The sequence below is a fragment of the Nelumbo lutea genome, chromosome 4 (genome assembly GCF_056320005.1).
Source record: "Nelumbo lutea isolate HS-2025 chromosome 4, American lotus-T2T, whole genome shotgun sequence".
NCBI classification, from domain to species: domain Eukaryota; kingdom Viridiplantae; phylum Streptophyta; class Magnoliopsida; order Proteales; family Nelumbonaceae; genus Nelumbo; species Nelumbo lutea.
Genome location: NC_142687.1, coordinates 82666306 through 82687938, shown reverse-complemented (window position 1 = coordinate 82687938; position 21633 = coordinate 82666306). Strand labels below are relative to the sequence as shown.

Sequence of the window (21633 nt, the reverse complement as noted above, 5' to 3'; positions counted from 1 at the left end):
CACTGTAAAATTTTATTTTCAATTTTATTATATTATGTTTATATTTTATTATAATTCCAATACTCCATAGTATTTTTAAATTTAATTTTTTACTTTGTATTTATTAAATTCAAATGAAATAAAATTTCTAAAATTTTCTTTTCAATATGTTGTTTATTTTCCCCAAAGTTTATATCATCTTTAGATTTTACTTAGCATAAAATAAAAAAAAAATAACAAAAAAAAAAGACAGCCCGGCTCGACCCAAGCCCACAGCCCGCCTGGGCTCATGCCATGGGCCGTGCCAAGCCTAACCTTTTAGGGGTTCCAAGCCAGGTAGGCATGGCCTACTTAGGTCCACATGTCAGAAAGGCACTGCCCACTTTACACCTCCGTGTCTAGGTCAGGTTCAGAGCTTAAAGGCTTAAACCGTATTCTTTGCCTTATTGCCCAAACTATACAATGTGGCCCAATTCCTCCTAGCTAGCAAACTGTCTAAAATGGAGGCACAGAGTTCTTGGTGTTGTGAATTAACATCAGTGTTCTAACGTGAGAGTCTGGAAGAAACCAAGAGAACGACTGATGGATATTTCAAGCTTGATGCTCATGAGCAGAAAGTATATCTTCTTGCACTAGTACTGTATTCTTCAATCTTCTTGGACAAAGGTTAGAAAGCTCTTGAGTGATTTAACATAATTAAACCGGCTAAAATTGCTAGGTATTTTGATATCAGTGGTCCTAATTGTGATTAGACCATGAATCAGAGAATGTGTAGGCTAGATTAAGATCAAGGATTGGCCTAATTACATCATCTAATATATTGTCCTAATATTAAAGTACAAAGCTTATAAGAAGCTCTGTGGCCTGTGGGCAATTAATGTTCCTAGAGTTGCCACGTGTAAAGTTGGAATGGCAGAGCTCATGGGGTCGACCAACCAAACCACCCAAAATGAGTCCGAGTGGTACCCCAGTGAGATGATGCAGCCTACAACTACATATACGTTAATTGTTTATTATCTGTCACTTTGACTCCAAGAAAGATTTTAAACGTTAAAAGAATTTTAAGAGTATAATTGTTAAAAATAAAATAATAGAGCGAACGTTCATCAAAGTACAGCTCTCTCTCTCTTTATTTCTTTGTGGTTGTTGGGAAACTAAGGATTCATGTGCCCTTGTTCATTTCACGGAAAGTGGGGAATATAATAAGTTAATAACCAAACAAACCGACCAACAGCTAAGTTTACCTGAAAGCTGAAACAACGAGGATGTACGAATTCTTTGAAGTTTCCTTCTTTCTCAGTCATACACTTTTTCTCTATTTATTTAAGGAACAGTAATGAAGGAGGAGAGAAGAGATAAAGAGAAATTACACCAAACTCAAGTGCATGTCATATGGATCGTTCGGTCCACTATTTACATGTACCCTCCAACCAATTGTTGTCACGTAATCTCATAATTTTCATGAGACTTAACAGCCGTTATGGTTCACCGTTTTCCTGTCTCTCTTCTTCCCCAACCTTCCCTTCGAACAAAAATCCATTGCATGGAGCTTGGGTTTCTTCTTTCTTTCTTTCTTTATCTATCTATTTATCTGAGAAACACACAAACAATTTTACGCCTCTAAACTTGATTTTCAAGAAAAACAATCAATTCCATGGAAAGAACAAAATCCTCTAATCTCTTAAGACTCAGTTTGGAAGGAGTACAAATGCAAATATATAGAGTGCAAAATTATGTACTTTGTATGTATTTGTATTCCTTCCAAACTGAGTCATAGAGTGCAAAACCTGGTATTTTGTATTATTTTGTATCTATTTGTACTGTATATATCTGTATTGTACTCTTTCCAAACTGAGCCTAAAGAAATTTGCTTTTAAAGAACACTCATTATAGATCATGAGCTAAACCCTCCACCGATTTCTGACCTAGGTTGATAAATCTTTGATTTTTGCTTTGTTACTCGTGAGAATTTTGATTTGTGTTGTCAGATTTTCATTTCCGCATTGTTATGTGCTTGGCCAATAGGCCAAAAGCTTTAAGATTGATGGAACGTGTCAAGCCAAGCACTTAACCATTTAGGATTGTAACATACCATCATGCTTACGTAGCGGACGTCTCAGCGGCTTCACTCTAGGCAGCTCTCACTGTTACAGTAGGTATCCCTCTTCATGACGGCTCTCAATCTGGCAATAGGTAGCCCTTTCTGTGACGATTTTCACTCTACTCCAAGTAGCCATTTCTGTGATAGATTTCACTCTATTCTAGGTAGCCCTTCTCTCAGGTAGCCCTCTCTGTGATTCGAATTTGGGATGTGATGATAGGCTTTGATACCAAATGTAGTGTACTTAACCAATACACCAAAAACCTTAAGACTAATGGAATGCATCAACCAAGCACTTTAACCATTTAGGACCACAACAAGATCAAACCCAAGAAAAACAGAACTATAGAAGGTTAACAAAACCATAACTACAAGTCAAGAAATCTTATTAGGATTGATAGCAAGACCTTCCATTTTTAAAGAAGATTGATGCCATGAACACAACAATGCAGGTAGATTATCGTAGATAGCACCTCATCTCTCTCTCTCCATGTCATCAATACCACTGATTTTATCGCTTTTTTGTTCACCAACAACATAGGAGAAAAGGAAGAGAAAATAGAAGAAAAAGAAAGAACGGAGAGACAGAGAAGGTGAGGTAATAGTGGGCTCTCATTTTGTTGGTGGTGCTCATAGCCACCGTTTAAGGCGGCTTAACTTTGGCTGTTGGGGCCCAACATCATAGGCTGTTGAGGTAGTTTCTGGGTTGGACATGTTCTGGATAGTTTACCTATTCACACCCATGCTTTTGTTTTTAGTCAAAATAAATTAAGTTATAATTACTAATTTAACAATTCTCATGGTATTGTCAGAAATTCTCTCAAGAGCATAGATTGTTGGCCCCCAACAGGTAAAGTTTTTCCGTTTAAGGCAATGTTGGAGAGTGGTGAAACCACGCCACACCTTATTCCGGGTTTTGTTATGCTGTGATGTAGCCAAAACCCAATATATCGTGGTGTGATCTACACCACCCCCTAAATATCTACCACAGTATTTTATAAGGGACTATATAATCCCCTCGTGAGATATACTTTGCATTTGGGAGTTTACAAATAATAATAATAATAATAATTATTATTATTATTATTATTATACTTTTTAGTTATATATACCATTACCACTGTTATTACATTGGATATTAAAAGTAGAAATTTTACTTTTTTATGCTTTTTATTAGTTCTCTTATACTTTTAATTTTTTAATCATTATTAATTTTTTCAGTTCAGCCAATAATTTTTTTACTAATTCATATTATCATGGTTAACAATTAACCACAAGTTAAATTAATTCCTATAATTAATTTGTGTTTTGCTTAAAAAGGCCAATAAAAAAATAGCATTACACTTTATCAACAACAGAGATTATCTAAGATACATCTCAAAACACAAGGTGTGGCTTAAACCACACCACACCCTGCGAAACACTAATATGGTGGTGTGGTTCAGGCTATCCATTTTTCACTACAATAATGTTTATTCTGCTGTGGCATGGTCAGTTCTCGATCACATCGCACTTATGGTGTGATTGAAAATACACCCACCCAATTTTTCAATGAAATGACAAAAATTAATTAAACGGTCCACCTAAAGGATGGACCGAAGGGTTAACAGAGAATGTGACACCCTCCCACCCTTGTTCCCCTCCCAGCCGCAATCTAACAAAAAAAAAGAAAAAAAAAAAAAAGTCTTCTTCCATGAAAGCGACATAGACATAATACATGGAAATTAAACACCCCAACTTGAAGCTCCGCGTAAAGCCCTGTCTTCGCCAGATCCCACCGCGTCTCTCTCTCTCTGAATTTAAAACCGCGGGATAACAGATAAGTAAGTCCTTGTATGTATAAATAGCAGCCATTAATAAGTTTGTTCTCAGAATCCAAGATACAGGCTTTTTTAAGTAAATTCTTGAAGAAAGCAGTTACATACATTCACAACTGCTGCTGCTACTTCTGTAGGCACTACTGAAACCACTTCTGCGACGAATTTGAAAATCATTAATGGCGAAGAAGAAAACGGATTTGGGTCGCAGAGCGTGGAATCTACTGCGTCTTGTATTGTTATGGGCAAGAAAAGGTGGAATTATCAAGCGAGGACTCATGATGGACCTTCGACGACTCCTGCCCAACCACATCAAGAACCTATGCAACGCCGATCGGGACTCCATTCGTCCTTACGGGGAGAGGGAGCTCTCTTTCGACAAGACGCCTCTCTTCCACTTCAAAATGCATCGCCCCCCTTCGCTGAGATTTCAAATTCCATGTTTAAATCCACCCCATGTCGATTTCGATTTCAAGGGCGACTACTTGGACGATATAGATGGAATCTGCAACCAAGGCGGCAGGAACAGTTTTCTCACCAAAGCTGATGATGATGAAAAGGAAGAAGACTATGGGGGTGACTGGGATGATAAACAAACCTCTGAAATGTTTCCATGCCAAGAAGAGGAAGGGAATATTGATCTCAAGGCTGAGAAGTTTATAGCTAACTTCTATGAACAAATTAAGTTGCAGAGACAGATTTCATATCTACAATACAATGAGATGCTAACAAGAGGCGCAAGTTAATGAAAAAAGAATACTGTTGATAGTGATGAGTTCCCTGTATTTTTTCAGATTTTGCTGCCTTCTTTTGTTCTTTTTCCATATAAGAGTTCTTGCGGCGTTGTTGTAAATACAGTGTGGAGGCTCGGCTTTCAAGTATCAACCGGAACCGAGTGTTTACAGTGCCAGAATAAGTGTTGTATTAACAATATGAATGGATTGACAGAACGGAATCACAGAATCACTGTCTGTTTGTGAGATGTTAAAGGTCAATATACTTTGTGATTACTGATTTTGAGGTACAGAACTTACGGACATGACATACCAAATGCCTCAAAGCGACTCTAGATCGGATCCAAGTTAGTTTCATACAACCGTCCCACAACCAGATCAACTTAACCAGCAGGGAGATCTGCCTGTTGTAAATGTAAACCCAATTTGGATCTCAGACCTCTCACCCTTCAACTTCAATTCATCGGTTCCTTGCACTTCAAACCCACTTTGGATGGATAGTGACAAAGTTGGGAAGCTTGCAAACCACATATAGTATCGGCCCACACAGATACAGGCCGCTCGTTATTTGCAAGGTTTAAGCGCTTCAAGCACCTGAACGACAAGGGTATCTGATCTGATGTCAAGAAAACAAGAAGTTACTGCCCTTCTTCAATAACCCAATCTCGTCCTATTCTCGAAAGGTGGTCAACCCAATTGCTAGTCGTTAAGGAAGAGCACTACCATTAAAATATTCTCAATGTTTCGTGGGATCCAACCCTAGAGAGCTTTTGTCAATGGATCGGATTAGGGTCTGCTACAGTCATTATTCAGGTTTAAGGTTGGACTAGGGTTTTGATTCTTTAACACGAATCAAGTTCGGGTTTTGTCTGAACCCCCCCCCCCCCAATCGGGTCATGATACCCCTCTATATATACAGGGGTATTGTAATTCTCTAGTGATGAAGCTTAGGATTTGTTTTAATGTTGATAAAAAAAATGATGCCTTAAAACCTACAAAACAATCCCAACTACTCGAAAAAAAATCTAACTTACATTAATAATTTTTGGGAAATTGTCCAAATCCTAACATCACTTTTTATGAATTCTCTTAAACTTATCATAACTTTTAAAAACATCCAAAACTCACCATCTCAATGAGATAAGGGTAACTTGACTAATAAGCATCGCTAATTTACAATTTTACCCTTCATTATCTACTGCTTTGCTTTCTTCCTCTTCGATGGCTTCTCCCTTCGCTCTGCCACCTTCCACCCTATTCTTATCTCCTCCCATCTATCATCTCTCTCCTTGTCTACCAGCAATTCAATTCAAGATTCAACCTTGGGATTGCCTTCCTTTAGAATGGAGGATCGAGTCTTATTCCCTTACCTGAGTTTCTAAGTTTTATCGCATTACTACAACTTCACTTCACTCTCTTGTCCCTACCACAATGACTCACCATGGTCGTCCTTTCCCCACTTCTGGTTTGAGTTTATATACATATCTTCTTCTCTTTCCCTCCTTTCTTTCTCTATCCATCTATTGTCTTCAAAATCCCCTCGTATCTCTCTCTCTCTCTCTCTCTCTCTGTGTGTGTGTGTGTGGCACTCACATACACAGAAACATAGATTCCACTCACATAGACAGAAATTTCAAAAATTTATTTTCTCCCTTTTGGGAATCATATTCACAGTTTTAGAAAAATTACATTTTTCAAGAATTGTTCTTTATCCAAACCGGACCAGATTTGAAACCAAAAGAAAATGAGAGCAATACCCGATATGGAATCCACACGTGTAGCTCCCAAAGTAGGCGTTCACGTCCAAAGAGGGTACCAAAACCCGCTTCCACTAAAGATGGCATAGCTTGAGATGAAGCAACTTCAGCAATGCAGTCCTTCAGCAAGAATTGCAATCCAATAGCTTGGATCGAGCAAGGGAGGTGAGCATGAAATTAGATCTGATTTTTCTTACAAAAATCAGAATCAGAACCAATCTCTATCAATTCAAGAATGGAGGTCTAATTAGGGATAGGGCGACAAGAGCAGAATGAGAGGGAGAACTGAGAGCAGTGTGCAAACTTGGAGCAATTCGCCCTCCTCCTTTTATATAGATCTTAAAGAGATGATCTCCTAATCTAATTAGGAGTTTCCTAATCCAAATCTTTATTTGGATTTAGACTCTTTAAATGGATAAGACTTATCCTCTTATCCTTATTTGCTACTCCAAACCCATATCAATACTCAAATTTGCCCATATCGATTAATCCAATTAACTTTTGGGCTTTAGGCCCATTAAGCAGGTGGCTCACATCCCTTTATTAATTGCTGGTTAACTTGGCTCTCTTTGTATGGCGTGGGATCTTAACATTGACCTCACAAAATCCATATGGGTTTAGCCTATCTTCTATGACAAAGCTTGGCCGAATTCACTGCTAAGCATAGTGAACCCCTGAGCCCATCAGTATGGACTCTTAATGGGCCCAACATTTATACTAAATGGTCCTTGAGTCCAGCAACCTTATGAAGGCCCAATGACTATAATCTCAAGTGAGATTAGCCCATCAGGTATAAAAGCCCAAAATGATCTTACACTTAACCTTTCAGCCCTTAATAATCAAACATTGTCCGCACAAATCTGGTGGTCGCAGTCTCTGACCTCGATTGTACAGACTTTGTCAAAGCAGATACAAAACTATTCGGTGTCACTGGCATGCATGAGATGATTTTTTTTCCTGAGTGAATTAGACTGCAATTTGCAAGTGCATCGATTACTTGGGTTTCAGCTTCTTGACTTCTTCTCTCTTTTGACGTCCTTGAAGTTAAATTTCACAGAAAGGCAAGAGCCAAGGGTTTATCTTACCAAACTTTTATCTTACTTAGTATTTACTAGAGACCCAACACAGTTGCTCTGCTCCATAAATCTCCAACTGAGCAATTCTCCTATGGATTTGCTAATTCCTGCCAAACATTCAAGCGGGGAAGAGTGATTCATGCATGACCATATATATAGGCAACTAGGCAAGTGATTGATGTTGATGGGTATCAACATGGGCTCTTATTACGAGACGAAGGGAGATTCCAAATAGTTGTATGACTGTAGTGTGTGAGTTTATCGATATATAAACAAATCTTGAAATCCAAATTGAATACATGTTCAAATGAATGATGGATTTGGTTAAATTGAAGAGTTTCTTTTGAAGAACAGCTATCTGTCTTCCATTAATACACTTTGTCAGTGTTTGATAACTTTGAATATGAGAGTTTTGAATAGCTTCAATGACGTCTCACCCCTCCTGTCAGAGAGAATGTGGAGAGAGCTGCGATTTCAGGTTCCGATGGCGGTGAAGATTCAGACACTCGTAGGGGCGATTTGGTGCTGTGCAGGGACAGTGGGGAGGGAGGAGAATGAGAAGAGAAGAGAGAGGGAATAAAAAGAGAGAAAGAAGTTGGAGCATTAATTGGATTTCATAAAACTTTGGAGTCAGAAAAAAATTGTCGGTTTGAAAGGTAACAGGGAGAGGGTAGCGTGTTCCATTTTAATTGGATGAGCCAGAAAAAAAATTGTCTCCTGGAGACAGATGATGGGAGCTCAGTTTCTTCAGCATAAAGCCATTTTTGGAACAAAGCATCTAACACTATTTCCGATAAGTACCAAAATGCTCTCAACTCTCAGAAAAGAATAATAGGAAAGAGAAAGTGCATATAAAACTAACCTACACAGCTGAACTCATAACTGTTACGTAAACTGCAGACAGATGCTTTCTTGACTCAAAGCCCAAAAAAGTGATCACATACCAACAAAATCAAATGTAGGCTTTTTCCAGATGTAATTCTACATTGCACCTCGTTAAGAATAAAAGGTTACAAACATAGATGTAAAAAGGGTATGTAGGCTTTCCAGATGTAGTTCTACAATGCACCTTGCTGAGAATGTAGTTTTGCTTCTTCCAACCAAGATCCACATGCATCATTACACATGCTATAGAGGAGCTCCACAGCATTTTCCCTGCAGTAAGGCCCTGGATGTAAGTGTAAACCCAGAAACAAGATTGCTCTCCCAAAGATGAATTTCCTCTATTGATTCTCAGAACTAGCTGATTTCTCAACTGCACTTGTATACCTTTGTAAAATGGTTAGTTGCGTTTGGAAAGAGGACCAATTGCCATGTTAACTTCCTTACTAATGCTTCCCAAGGTATGCGTCCAGCTGTCCTGTTGCTGCTAGTATTAGACCTAAAATGACAACAAAGTCATTCATTGGTGGTTTCTACATCAAAGGTTATAAAGGTGTATAAACACTCAGAACTCAAATCAACAGAAATCCTAGACATTAAGGCTCCGTTTGCTTTTTGGTAAGTTACTTACCCAGGTAACTACCTGGGTAAGTTTTTCCTGGGAAACACTTACCCAAGTAAGTGCATTTACCCATGTTCTTTTATTTTTCATGTAAATAAGGCAATGACAATTTTAGCCATAAAAATCCCATATTAAAAGGGGCATTTTTGTCCCATTCAAGTGTTGGCAACTTTCCCCCTAGGTGGGAAAGTTATTTACCCCTAGGAAATGGGTATCACATACCTGGGTAAGTGATATCCAGGAAAATAAACTTTCCCTGGTCCCTACATAAATCTGAAAAAAAGAACATGGAATTCTTGGTCAATGGAAACCAAAATCCCATTGACCAACTTTCCCCCCTCTCAAAATCCGAAAAAAAGAACGCCCCCTAAGTGACAGAACAGTAAAAAATAATATTCTTCCAAAGAAAGAAAATCGAATATCATAGCTAGTTGAAAATATATAATAAGACACGTCTAATTAGCAATATAAAATAGAGTAAAATCATAGCAGAAACATATGAGAAGGTTAAAACCTGGCATAAACACCATAAAATGGCTGGCTTTGAATGAGAATAGTCTTTTTAAAAAAATCAGTTATTCTTTTGATAGTTCTATCTAATAGAGGTTCAGTTGCTTTTACTTGTACCTAGAAATGGAGCTGAAGGTCGCCCTGGCCTAGACTTGAATTCTGGATGAAACTGGACTCCCACGTAGAATGGATGAGAAGGAAGTTCCAAAATCTGTTTGAAATTAATCAAGGCAATTCACATCTCAGTGATACAGTGGATCATAAACATGCTATTTTTATTTAGCATATGAAAAAGATTACCTCCATTCTTCTTTCACTTTCATCCTTTCCAACAAATTTTAGGCCACATTCTTCCAGTTTGCCAATTACGTCAGGGTTCACCTATAACATAGATTTTTATATTCTATGAACAATCCTGGATTATAAATATTTATAGGAAAATGATATTCCATGCATATTTCAACTATTTCTATTGGAGCATTCCATCTTAATGGAAGAAATCAGTTGTCAGAAGTCACTGAAATTGAATTCATTTCCCCAGAAATACCAAAAAGTAGCAGCCTGACGCAGTAACATCAGACAAAGTATAATGCCTCCTTTCTAGGGAAAAGGTAACATCATAATACCTCCACAAAGAGAAACATATCATGATGACATAGTTTGAACACTAACCTCATATCTATGTCGATGGCGTTCCTCCACATACTCTGAGTTGTGGTATCTAAAGTTAAGTTGAAAGGGGAAAACCACTCATTTAGCCAAGGGTATACAAGCAGAAGAATGCAAGTAACTTGAATACTACACATGCAGTTGGAGGATATCCAAAATATCCATTAATCAGAGGAAACTCTATCAACATGAACTGGTTGACATTCCAGGAAGATACAAGTTTACACAGAATCCAAGCCTTTCAATATATTTTCTTTCAATTTAAGATTTTCATCCAAAAGAGTTCACTCAGATTGTACGAATAGACTAAATTATTCTTGGCTAATTTACAGAAATGAATACTTATGCTTAGAAATAGGTCCAACAGATCTTATCACATACAGCTTTGATGTAATGCAATCAAGTGTCTGAAAAACTGTCCTTCGAGATCCTAATCTCATTGTACTTCCCATATGTGTTCTCGAGCCCTGCATGTGGATTGGAGTGAGGAAAAATGCAGAACATATGATCATTTATTTATCTCAGCAAAACACTTAAAACTACTAGGGCTCACTATATACCTCTGGCATAAAAATTACAACAGGGTCAGGTGTACTGTTGTCAAACTCTGTGCTATTTGCTCTGCTCAGACCCAAAACCTAGACAAGCTCAAAACCAAAGAAAGGAGAAGAGAGAAGTATTAATTTTAGGTTAAATTACAGGGACCCCCAGTACTTTAGGAGGTCTGACACTAAGCCCCCTGTACCATTTTTTACAACATTAGCTCCCTGAAATTTCATATAATGTTGACACTCTTGATGATGCTAATGGCAAATGAGAAATTACCCAATTACCCATATGCCATTTTTGGGCCTTTAAAGAAAAAACCACAACTGGGCGATGTTTGATGTTGGCCATTGGTAGAGGTTATATGTTGCCATATGAAAACTCTGGCAAATTCCTTAGATGGCTCAGATCCATTGATTTATTCATGGATACCATTTTGATGAACCAAACCTTTGGTTTAGCTTAATACACAACTTGGATGGATGAGATCATTGCTAGGAGACCATTTTGATGGCCTTGATTCCCAGGATTATATGGTACTTTATTGGATAGTCTAGATTGGTTGAAATCTTGGTATCACTTAAAGGTGATTATTTCTAGCCTGGTGCAGCCTGTAATATATTTATATATATTACCTATGTATTTATTTTACATTATACGACATATTATAATTAAAACTATTATAAAATGATACATAATATATTCTATAAAATTTATTTGTATAAAGTATAACATATATTTTATAAGTATATATTATATGTCCTATAATATAAAGTATTATATGTAGTACAAATACAATATTTAATGATATAAGCCCTAAGCCCAGCTCGGGCCGCATCTGACCCATGATTACCTCAAATCACTTGGATGGTTGAGATATCCATTGATGGAGACCACTTCAATGGCTTAGATCTGTGAATCTTGACCATCGAAGCAATTTACCAAAATTTCAATTAATCTCAGGCATCCAATTAAATCACCAAAGTTTCTAAAAAAAATCTATGTCAAATAAAGTAACGTATATTGTATAAAATATGCCAAAGATCTGGACCATCAAAATAGCCTCTTAGGTTCAGTCAATTGATCTCAGCCATCCAAATTATGTACCAAGGTTTCAATTAATTTTCCCCATCTAAATGAGGTACCAAATCAACAGGTCTAAGTCATTAAAGTAGTCTGGATGGTTGAGATTAGTGCACTGATCTTAAGACACCACTTTGATGGCTTAAATCTTTGGGTTGATTGGAAACACCATTTTGAGGGGTTAGATTAGATGAAATCTTGGCACATATTTGGATAGTTGGAATTTCATCTAATTAGTCACCTCCACTACCCCCCCCCCCGAAAAAAAAAGTAAAGGGGGTCCCTGTATTACCCTTGGTACTAATGCATCTAAAAAAATAAATTTTTAAGAAAAAATATATCACAGACAGATCTAGCAAACTCAATCACGGAAATCTGCATCCCCAAGCAAATCCCGAGATAGGGAACATGATTCTCCCGAGCATATTTTGCAGCTAATATCATTCCCTCCACACCACGATCTCCAAATCCACCAGGAACCAAGACGCATGCTGCACTCTGGAAATTTAGGATTCATAAATTATGATGTGTAATCAACAAAAACCACTTTTTATAAGAAAGCTACAAGGCTAACAATGTTGTATTGAACAAAGTAAAAAGACCAAAAAGGATAGAATTAAAAAAAAAAAAAGTGCATTAATGTGAAGCTAATGGTAGTTTTAATATGAAACAAAATGATGGAAAGCAGACTAGGGGTGCACAGAAGACCATCTATTACTCCATTAAAGAGCAAATGTAGGTTGAGGGCCCAGAAAGAACTAGGAGAAGGCCAAAAAAGGACATGGTCGAGATGGTTAGAAAAGATTTGCTTTGCAATTTACCAGTAGATATATTCAGCTGATGCACATAATTCAGATAAGGATTATTTGACCTTGAGTATGAGTAACCTGCTAGGGTAAATAAAATAAGGATCAAAGAGCCTAACTTGTTCCTGTCAAATACTCCATTTCTGTTGAGTTGTATGTTATATTAACTTATGGTTAGTACTATTTTTAACTTGTCAAACTGTGAATGACACGTCACTTTAATCTCAGGTTGGCTGTACCAGAGGATGCATAATATAATAATACAAGCTTTCTTTTAGAAGACACACATGTTACGAAACAATCAAGTGCAAGTCTTACCCTTAACGTTTCCCATGCAGCAGCATGAGCTTCTGGTGTCTGTATTGACAAAACAGTATTTAGGTTAAAGGACATCCATTAGAGAAATGTGGTACAAATCCCTAAGGTAACTTCCAGTGGTCATACCAGTTTTGCACTATCATTTTCAAGGTCAGAAGCTGCAATCCAGTCAACTGATGGCTTCAAAGAACATGCAATACAAGCATGCAGAAGGGCCTGCAAGATAAAAGCCGAGCACAACGCCACAACCATTGAAGAGGCATAAGTTCTGAGTATCTAGTAATCCTCTAATTATTTAAATAAGTGAGTGAATCACAGTCACTGTTTCTAAAAGGACTACACAATTCATTTTACCATAGAAAAAAGAGAAAAAGTAAGATATCAGGCAAGCAGATCAATAATTAGAAAAATCAGGAGACAACAAAAACTCAGCAATTCTGCCAAACTTCTGAGAATATGCAGACGCGCTGTACTTTCAATAAGGTTGCTCATTTGGATAGTATAGCCATTTTTTCTAGATACCAAGAAATGCTCCATGCATTTGCACTTATGTAATAATTGTAAATTTCCAACAAATTCTTACATTAGTCATTTGTCCAATGGGGCCTTCAGTTTCAAACATCACATAGGGGGGCCTTCAGTTCCCTAGGTTTAGTAATCAGCAGTAATCTTTAACTAATAATTACCATAATCCTCATCAAATAAGTTTAAAATCTGTATCAAAACATAGAAAATCAACATATTTATGAGAAGAAAAGAAGAAAGAAAAGAAAATATAGAGGAAAAGAAACTAGTAGAAGAATTATAAAAATATTATGAAGTCACAAAATGAATAATATATTATAATAATATCTATTGTAGTATTATAATATTATAAAATAAAAAATGAAAAAACATTATTCAGCACCTTAAACAAAAATTTTTAGGTGCTTAGGAGAGGTGACCCTCCAAAGGTGCCTTGTTGCCTAGGCATCACCTTGACAACTAAGCTTGGTTGGCAAAGAAAAAGTTCCATTAGAAATCCCATCCAACAAAGATATCATTACACTCTTTCTCTTCTCATAAATGAGGGTTTGGTAATATTCTCATGCTTTTTTTGGTAACTGCACTATTCTCATACCTTGACAACAGACAAATATGAATCTGTTAAGCCAACATACTTCCCAACCATAGCAATCCGCACCTGCACAAAGAAAATAGCCTCTTTTATATCATTATCAGCATTATCAGAAAGAAAATGTTTCAAAGAAGAGCATACGATGAAATAATACTAACAGAGTTTGTGAGATTATCATAGGTCTCCGCCCGTGTGGTCCATTCTTGTAAATCAGGAGATGTGGCAACGCTGAAAAACAAAATTCCCGGTGGATCAGGTAACATAGTTGACCACATCCAGTTTCTAAATGGTGCTTCCCACATTTAAACTGCAATGCCTCGACTAAGTCAGTAAGTCATATGAACACCCTCCACAGGATTTGCATACATGACTAAGATCTCAGCCAAACCACATGGATGCTGGCAGAGCGAAATTCATATAAACCAAACCACTCCAGACTATCCCAGATCTCAATTCATATGAACCCTGATGCCAAAACTTCAGCTTAGAGGTGGAGAAAATTAATATATATCAGTACTCACCTAAGGTAGTTTAGCTGTTTTAGAATGGCATAATGAGCATTTTGATTCTGGAATACAGTTGAACATCAAAAACTTAGGCAAAAAGCATCTAGAAATAGATGAAAATAATATAAAGAAAGCAGTCAAGCTTACAAGTAATAAAGTTCAACTCACCCGAAGCAAAAGAGGAACATGCCAAATGTTTGGAACATCATGTATATTGAGTATATTACTAGCCTATGAGAAAATTTAGAGGAATAGAATAAGAACCTTAAGAACATAAATTAGAACCCACAATGCAAACTTCAGCAACCACCCACCGGAACATGGCAAAATTGTGAAAGTTTCTCCTTTGTATTTTGCAATAAAGGCTGAAAAGAAACCACAAAAATAACATTAGGTATCCTGATTAAATTCTCGGTAACAACTATTGAAAAAAATAATGAATGTAAGCAATTGTTACATAAATTGGAAAAAAAATACACAAACCCCTATTATTTGCATCCCCCCTCTATATTTTGTCCATTTGCAACTTAAAATTCTGGCATCATGCTCATCAGAATAGCATTGCTCCTCTAATATCCATTAAATAAAGGGAAGCCCAGTGCATGAGGCTCCCACCAATGCAGGGTCTGGGGAGTGAATATGTACGCAGCCCTAAACCTAAACATACAAAGGGGCTCTTTCCAAGGTATGAACCCTGGTCACCCAGGTCACAATGGAGAAACCCAATCGTTGCACCAAGGCCCACCCTCTCTTGCCAGCATAGATAAATCATGAAAATCCAATTTCGGTGTTTAATGAACAAATATATAGAAATTGATACTGGAAAACTGAATATATTGGCATGAACTTCTATTTTGTATTATATGAGTTAATACTAATCATTTCTGAACTGAATATATCCTCTAATAATAAGATGTTCAACTAAGGTGAAGTTGACTAGAACAACGTTTTATAGTAAATCAAATGATCATTTGACAGGTCCCCATGTACAGTATTTGCAGACTAAAGCTGTTTATTTATTTCAGTCTCTTGCATGCATATAGATAGATGCAGTAATACCTGAGCTGAGCGACATGCTAGCAAATGAGGAGTCAAGCCTAATGCCCGCAATTCCCGCACACTGTGTTGTGTTGGCTTTGTTTTCTACATAAATAAAAGTAGCAATGAATAGCATTACCTTCATGGAAGAAAGCAATAACGGAAAAAATGCTGATCTGCTAAGTCAAAAATAAAGGGAAAGCAACAAAAACCTGGGAAAGCCTCCAAAAGAGTTCTAGAGAAAATAGAATAGAACAGGGTAGGGAATTACTTGTTCACCAACTACACCCAAAACTGGTATAAGGCTCACATGAATGAGACAGAAGTTGTCCTGTCCTGAAGGAGGAAAACAAATAAAATTGTTAAAGGTAAATACAATTTTCAATAGACTGAACATTACAAGACCACTATATTTATAAGTTAGAGCCATTTTCCTCTTGCATTTCTGTTTATTGGTATCATAGCCTCATATACCTTGAGTAACCACCAAGGTTCAAAGTATCGATACACCTCGATACACCGAAAGGGGTATATCAACACTTCGAACCCAACGGAGATCATTTTTTTAGTTGTTTTTTTTTTTCAAAAATATGTTTCGGGAATTCCTTAAAATCGGCAATTAGGGGTCCTACTGACACGATACAATACACCTGATACGGGACATATCATGTTAAAATTTTGAACCTCGGTAACCACATCGTCCAGTAAATGACATCATATCTTTTCTTGGTACACTTGGCAATTATATTATATGATCATAAGTCACATTGATAAAAAGATACTCATCTCGATTTACCTCTTAACCAACCATACAGTGATTAAAAGAAAAGGACGAAATACAGACTTACCAACTGAAAAAGATAGCTGCCGCAAGGCTTCAATGAATGGCATAGACTCAATATCACCTATTGTACACAATATCAGATCACCAATAACAGACGTTAAAAATAAAAATAAACGGTGGAACAACAATAACCAAAACCAATTTAGATTTTTATGACAACAAAGAAGAGAACATTCATGCCCAACTTCTCTTACCAACAGTCCCTCCCAACTCTATCACACAAACATCCGCTGGGCCCTCTTTTCCATCAACAGGAATGACAGCTACAGAATCAACCCAGTTCTTAATGGCATCTGTGATATGCGGGACCACCTGGAATCCACCTCAATATGGAATTTACAATATAATGCTTTTAGTATTTCAGTCAGCTATTCTTCTAATTTTATGTGCTTAAGGAATAAAAGTAAAGGATAAGTTTCTAATAAAAGCACCTGAACTGTCTTTCCAAGATAATCACCCCGTCTTTCCCTCTCAAGCACAGACTGAAGCCATAGAAACAGATTTATTATATTGAAGGGACTAAAAGAAGGCATATTGGCTTGAGAAGAGATATTAAAGTAGCAAGTATTCAAAAGAAAATGTGCACCTGATATATCTTCCCTGTGGTAATGTTGTTGTCTCTAGTAAGTGTCACATCCAAGAAGCGCTCATAATTACCAAGATCTAAATCAACCTTTATGAACAAGCAAACCAAGTAAATAGAGAGTAAATATCCAGAATTTGTGGGCCAGTTCAGTCAAGAAAGATAAAAGGTTAGTAGTGGTGAGCACGCTAATAATTTGTTTCGCATATGAAGTAAATTGTCATTTCCTCTTCATTTTTTTTTCTCTTCACATTTGAAGCTAAATGGCCATCACCTGAAATTGGTTCACCACAAACAAAAAAAAAAAAAAAAAACATTTTGAAAGATTGTCCCTCTTAGTGATCCTATGCTGGCTAACACATCCATAAGTGCAACAAAAAAAAAATAGTTGACTTCTGTTGGAGGCAAAGGACAGATGAATTACAGTGAACGGCAGTATCTCTGGCATCTAAATGCTACAGAGCACAGACAGATAACCAAAAGGAAATAAACTTCTTATCTATGTGGTTTCCACCAAATGATAAATTTGGCATTTTGCAGTTCAAACATTATATACACTATTGGTGTGGGGAACCTAATTGATGCGCCACCTCCAGACACTGAAGCCATAATCACTTATTAAATGCTTCTACCCACCCCAGTAGTGGGTAGATTTTACTTACCCAACCAATATGTTGAAAGCCCTAGACTGATGGAATGTGGCAAATCAAGATGTTTAACCAATAAGTTCAAAGCCCTGGGACCAATAAAATGCGGTAAAAAATCAGGCAATTTAACCTTTTAGGACCATAACAGTAGATATTGGGATAATTTGATTTTAGGAATATAAAATTGGTTTATCTGGGAGGCGGCCATTGCTGAGTAATAGTAGACATCAAATATTTGTCCGCATGGTGATTGGCCAATTGTTCTATGAAAAATAAAAGATGTTCCATCCACAGACAATAAGGACGGACGATTCTCCCAAGTCCTAACAAGATAGTGTGGAAAAAATGGCAAGGGATGGGAGATTGAGAGGCAAAGTAATTATAAGTAAATTAGAAAATGAATCCAAAAAATTGCTGTTAGAACACACAGCACACCACCAGATTCACACAGGATCTCAAACCAAAATTAATTAAAGAAAAGGTCAGTATAATTATACTTAGAAATTATGTAAATCAAGAAGATAGACTGAATTTTTACGGTTTACCAATAGACCTAACGTCCCTTTCAGTACTTCCACCATTTTTATAGATTAATGGAAGAAAAGAACGAACCTCTCCACCATCATCAAGGACAAAAACCTCCCCGTGTTCAAACGGTGACATGGTACCAGCATCCGTGTTCAAATAAGGATCTGCAATTATCACAGATGAAATACGGAAAAGGTGGGGAAGAATTGAGAAAAAAATTAAGAATTAATCCACATTACTGATAAAAATGCTAACGCAAACAAAACCAAGAAACATACCAAGAATCACAAGCAATAGTAAAAGTCAAGCGACATTTCGCGAATCCATTTAAAACTATTAAGTTAGAATCATTAAAAAGGGCACAAGAAAAAACCAAAACGAACCGAAAAGGAATCAATGATCAAGAAACCAAGTCTTAATTCAACGAGAAACCCAAAAAAACAAAATAAAATAAAATAGTGGAGAAATCAAACAAACAAATGTTGAACAATTTTTCTATCCTTGCAGGAAGTAGAAGTGAACAAAAGCAAGCAAAACTTCGAACAGAAACATCGGCAGAACAGAGTACGCGAGACATAAGATTCAAAATTCACGAATCTAGTAGTAAAGCTAAAACCTTGAACACATTTTTTAACAAGCACAAAATCTACATTTCGAACCAAAACCCATAATAAACAGAAGGAATACTTATTAACAGAAGAAATCGCGTAATATAACGAACCTATCTTGATGGAGGTAACGCGCAGGCCACATGCTTTAAGGACGACGCCTATGCTGCTCGCTGTCACGCCTTTGCCGAGTCCACTCACCACTCCCCCAGTCACCAACACGTACTTCATTCTCGCTCGCTCTCTCTCTCTCTCTCTCTCTCTCTCTGGTAGAACTGCTTTCGCACGCCAACTGCTTATGATAGCGTCCGAGCGGGAAACAGAGATACCTCCGTCGGCTGCGGTTTGGACTTCAGAGTCGCTTTCGTCCTTTCATTTCAAGTTTCTAACCACCGTGGCATAAACCCAGGATTGGAATATCTTACTATCAAAGTATATTGTGCAATGAGGTTGGAAGATTTCAAGTTGACCTTCTCCCTCTTCTTTCAAAACAGCATATATTTACAAAGACCCCCTTTGTACCAAGGGGTCAATGATAAATAGCCTTGAATTTTCATTTTTGCGATAAAAACCTCTTTGAACTTTCACTTTGCAATAAATACTCCCCGACCGGCTAATTCTTAATTGAATATGTTAAATTACCAATATGTCCACTAAATTCTTTTTTTTTCCTCCTTTTCTTTTAAATTTAATTCACCAAAAATACTTTCATTTTATCTAAATAAAACCTGCTAAAATAATAACAATAATTTCATAGAAAAAGTTGTTTTTTAATTCTTAATTCATTCTACTACTCACATGAATGCTTCTCTTCATCTTAAAATAAAATAAAAAAAACATCCACTCCTTATTCCAATAAATTAAGAAAAACCAAATGAAACTGTAAATTTATATATAATAGAAAGAAACCAAGGTTCAAAGTATTGATATAATGTGATACGTCAAATTGGACATATCAATCTTTATATTAACACATTTTTTTTTAGTTTTTCCAAACACTTTCAGGGGGATCGATTAAAAGCCTGACCACCCCTAAAATAGGTCTTACCCTGAAATCCCTCTATTTCACATAATGATACTTATCAACCTATACGAGCCAATACATGATAAAATTTTGAACCTTGATAGAAATCTCTACCATTTCATTTGAATATCAAATTCAACCAGAAATGTATAAGGATCTATTTGAGCAATTGAGAGGACTTCAATGTTATATTTAAAAATAATAATTAAATCACAAATCATTCAAATAAATAAGAAAAAGGTAGTTTAGAGGTTTGAAAGGAAAAAAAAATAACGAAAAAATACAAACAGGCCCAATGCAGATTTCTGAATTCCGTTCCACTATAGAGCTATAAACATTCAAAATGTCAAAAACCCCTATTCTGTACACCAATGCCTACCCGTAAATTGACATTAATTCCGAGCTGGCACCCACCCCAACTGTACTTTGGGCCTAAAAATTCTGACCCTGGGCTGAACCATCATTCTCCCAAAAAATAAAAAGGCAAATGAGAATCTTTTTGGAAGTAAACTTATAAAACTGTAAGGGAAGGGTGTTTGTGGCAAAGTAAAAGTTCAAAGAGATGTGATATCTGAACGATTCCAGAGAATGTGACTCTTTAGCTCAAAAATGAAAAATAGAAGGATCTTGACTGTAAAAAGAAAAAGTTGAGGGGGCAAGAAAGAGATAGACCAGAGAATGTACATGGTACATGCTGCATGAATATATATATATATATATATATATATATATATATATATAGACAGAATGACAGCAGCACACGTGGGTCTTGCATGCCTTTGATTCCAATTCCACATCCACCTTCTAAAGGAAGCCTCTTGGACTTGGATTCTTGTGACTGGGCCTGGGGCCCCAGCAACTCGTTACCACTAACCAGTCTCTTGGAAATAGGACCCACCATTGAATTATCCCACTTCACTTGAAACGAGTTGACTTTCCCTCCAGGGTAATGTTAAAAAAGCCACCTCATCTCATTTCAATGTATACAAATTTTAAAAAAACTCATTATCACCACTGGACCATTTTCTCTTCTTTAAATTAAAAGAATTAATCAAAAGGTTTTTCAACTAAGGCATTTGACATTGGTTATCTGGGTTTATACCATAAATAGAAATGAACAAGTAGACATTTTAGTTAAACTTCTCTTCACCATGGTACTAAAGTTGTAATTGAATCCAGTTTTAATCGAATAAAAAGCTTTTTAAAAAACATTTAATTGATTAGTTATCCGAATCCTGAACTTGATTAATAAAAAGTTTGTTAAAAAACTCATAGACTAACTCGATTAATGCATAATTATTTGTAGAATATAAAGATATATTTATAATATATATTAGGAAAAATATAAGTTTATATTATATATAATATAAAAATATATTGTATATTATAAAATGTTTATATATAATTAAAAATATATTCGTTTTTGAGCTTTGGAATCAAATTTCAGCTCATTGAATATTTAATCAAAATAAACTCAAACCAAGAAATAGAGTTTGAATTAAACTCAAACTCAAAATTAATAATATTTTAATCGAATTAAGTCAAAACATATATAATCTCGACATGAATTTATACTGATGCATGATAGTGCAAACGATTTGAGCGTAAATTGTGAATTATTTTTATTTTAAATTTAAGCTTATTTTATTCGATTGAAATACAAATGAAGTAAACTAAGCTTATTTTATTCATTGAATATTTAATCAAAGTAGACTAACTTGATTAATTACACTGCTACCAAACACAGCCTTGGGATATACTAGCCTATCAAAATTATTAAGTATTAGTTATACTAGCATGTGATAATCGGGGTATGGTAAAACCTCAGCCTCTCATTT

General features: G+C 36.2%; 2 protein-coding genes across 2 annotated transcripts; one reads left to right on the top strand and one right to left on the bottom strand.

The window, feature by feature from the left end:
- Positions 1-4076: 4076 nt before the first annotated feature.
- LOC148861362 (uncharacterized) lies at positions 4077-4643 on the top strand. The gene has a single exon (XM_088985034.1). It carries the CDS (start codon positions 4077-4079, stop codon positions 4641-4643), a length of 567 nt encoding a protein of 188 aa, XP_088841160.1.
- Positions 4644-8349: 3706 nt separating this feature from the next.
- LOC148861361 (uncharacterized) lies at positions 8350-19285 on the bottom strand. Its single transcript, XM_088941423.1, has 23 exons — positions 18885-19285; positions 18248-18327; positions 16992-17078; positions 16837-16887; positions 16600-16717; positions 16410-16466; positions 15833-15897; positions 15583-15666; positions 14838-14888; positions 14692-14754; positions 14539-14585; positions 14176-14245; positions 14021-14083; positions 13027-13116; positions 12901-12939; positions 12125-12274; positions 10708-10785; positions 10529-10614; positions 10151-10199; positions 9779-9859; positions 9596-9689; positions 8734-8845; positions 8350-8619 (listed from the first exon to the last, which is right to left on the bottom strand). The coding sequence occupies exons 1-22, from the start codon at positions 19000-19002 to the stop codon at positions 8793-8795; spliced, it is 1674 nt and encodes a 557-aa protein (XP_088797549.1). The 5' UTR covers positions 19003-19285; the 3' UTR covers positions 8350-8619; positions 8734-8792.
- Positions 19286-21633: the final 2348 nt, after the last annotated feature.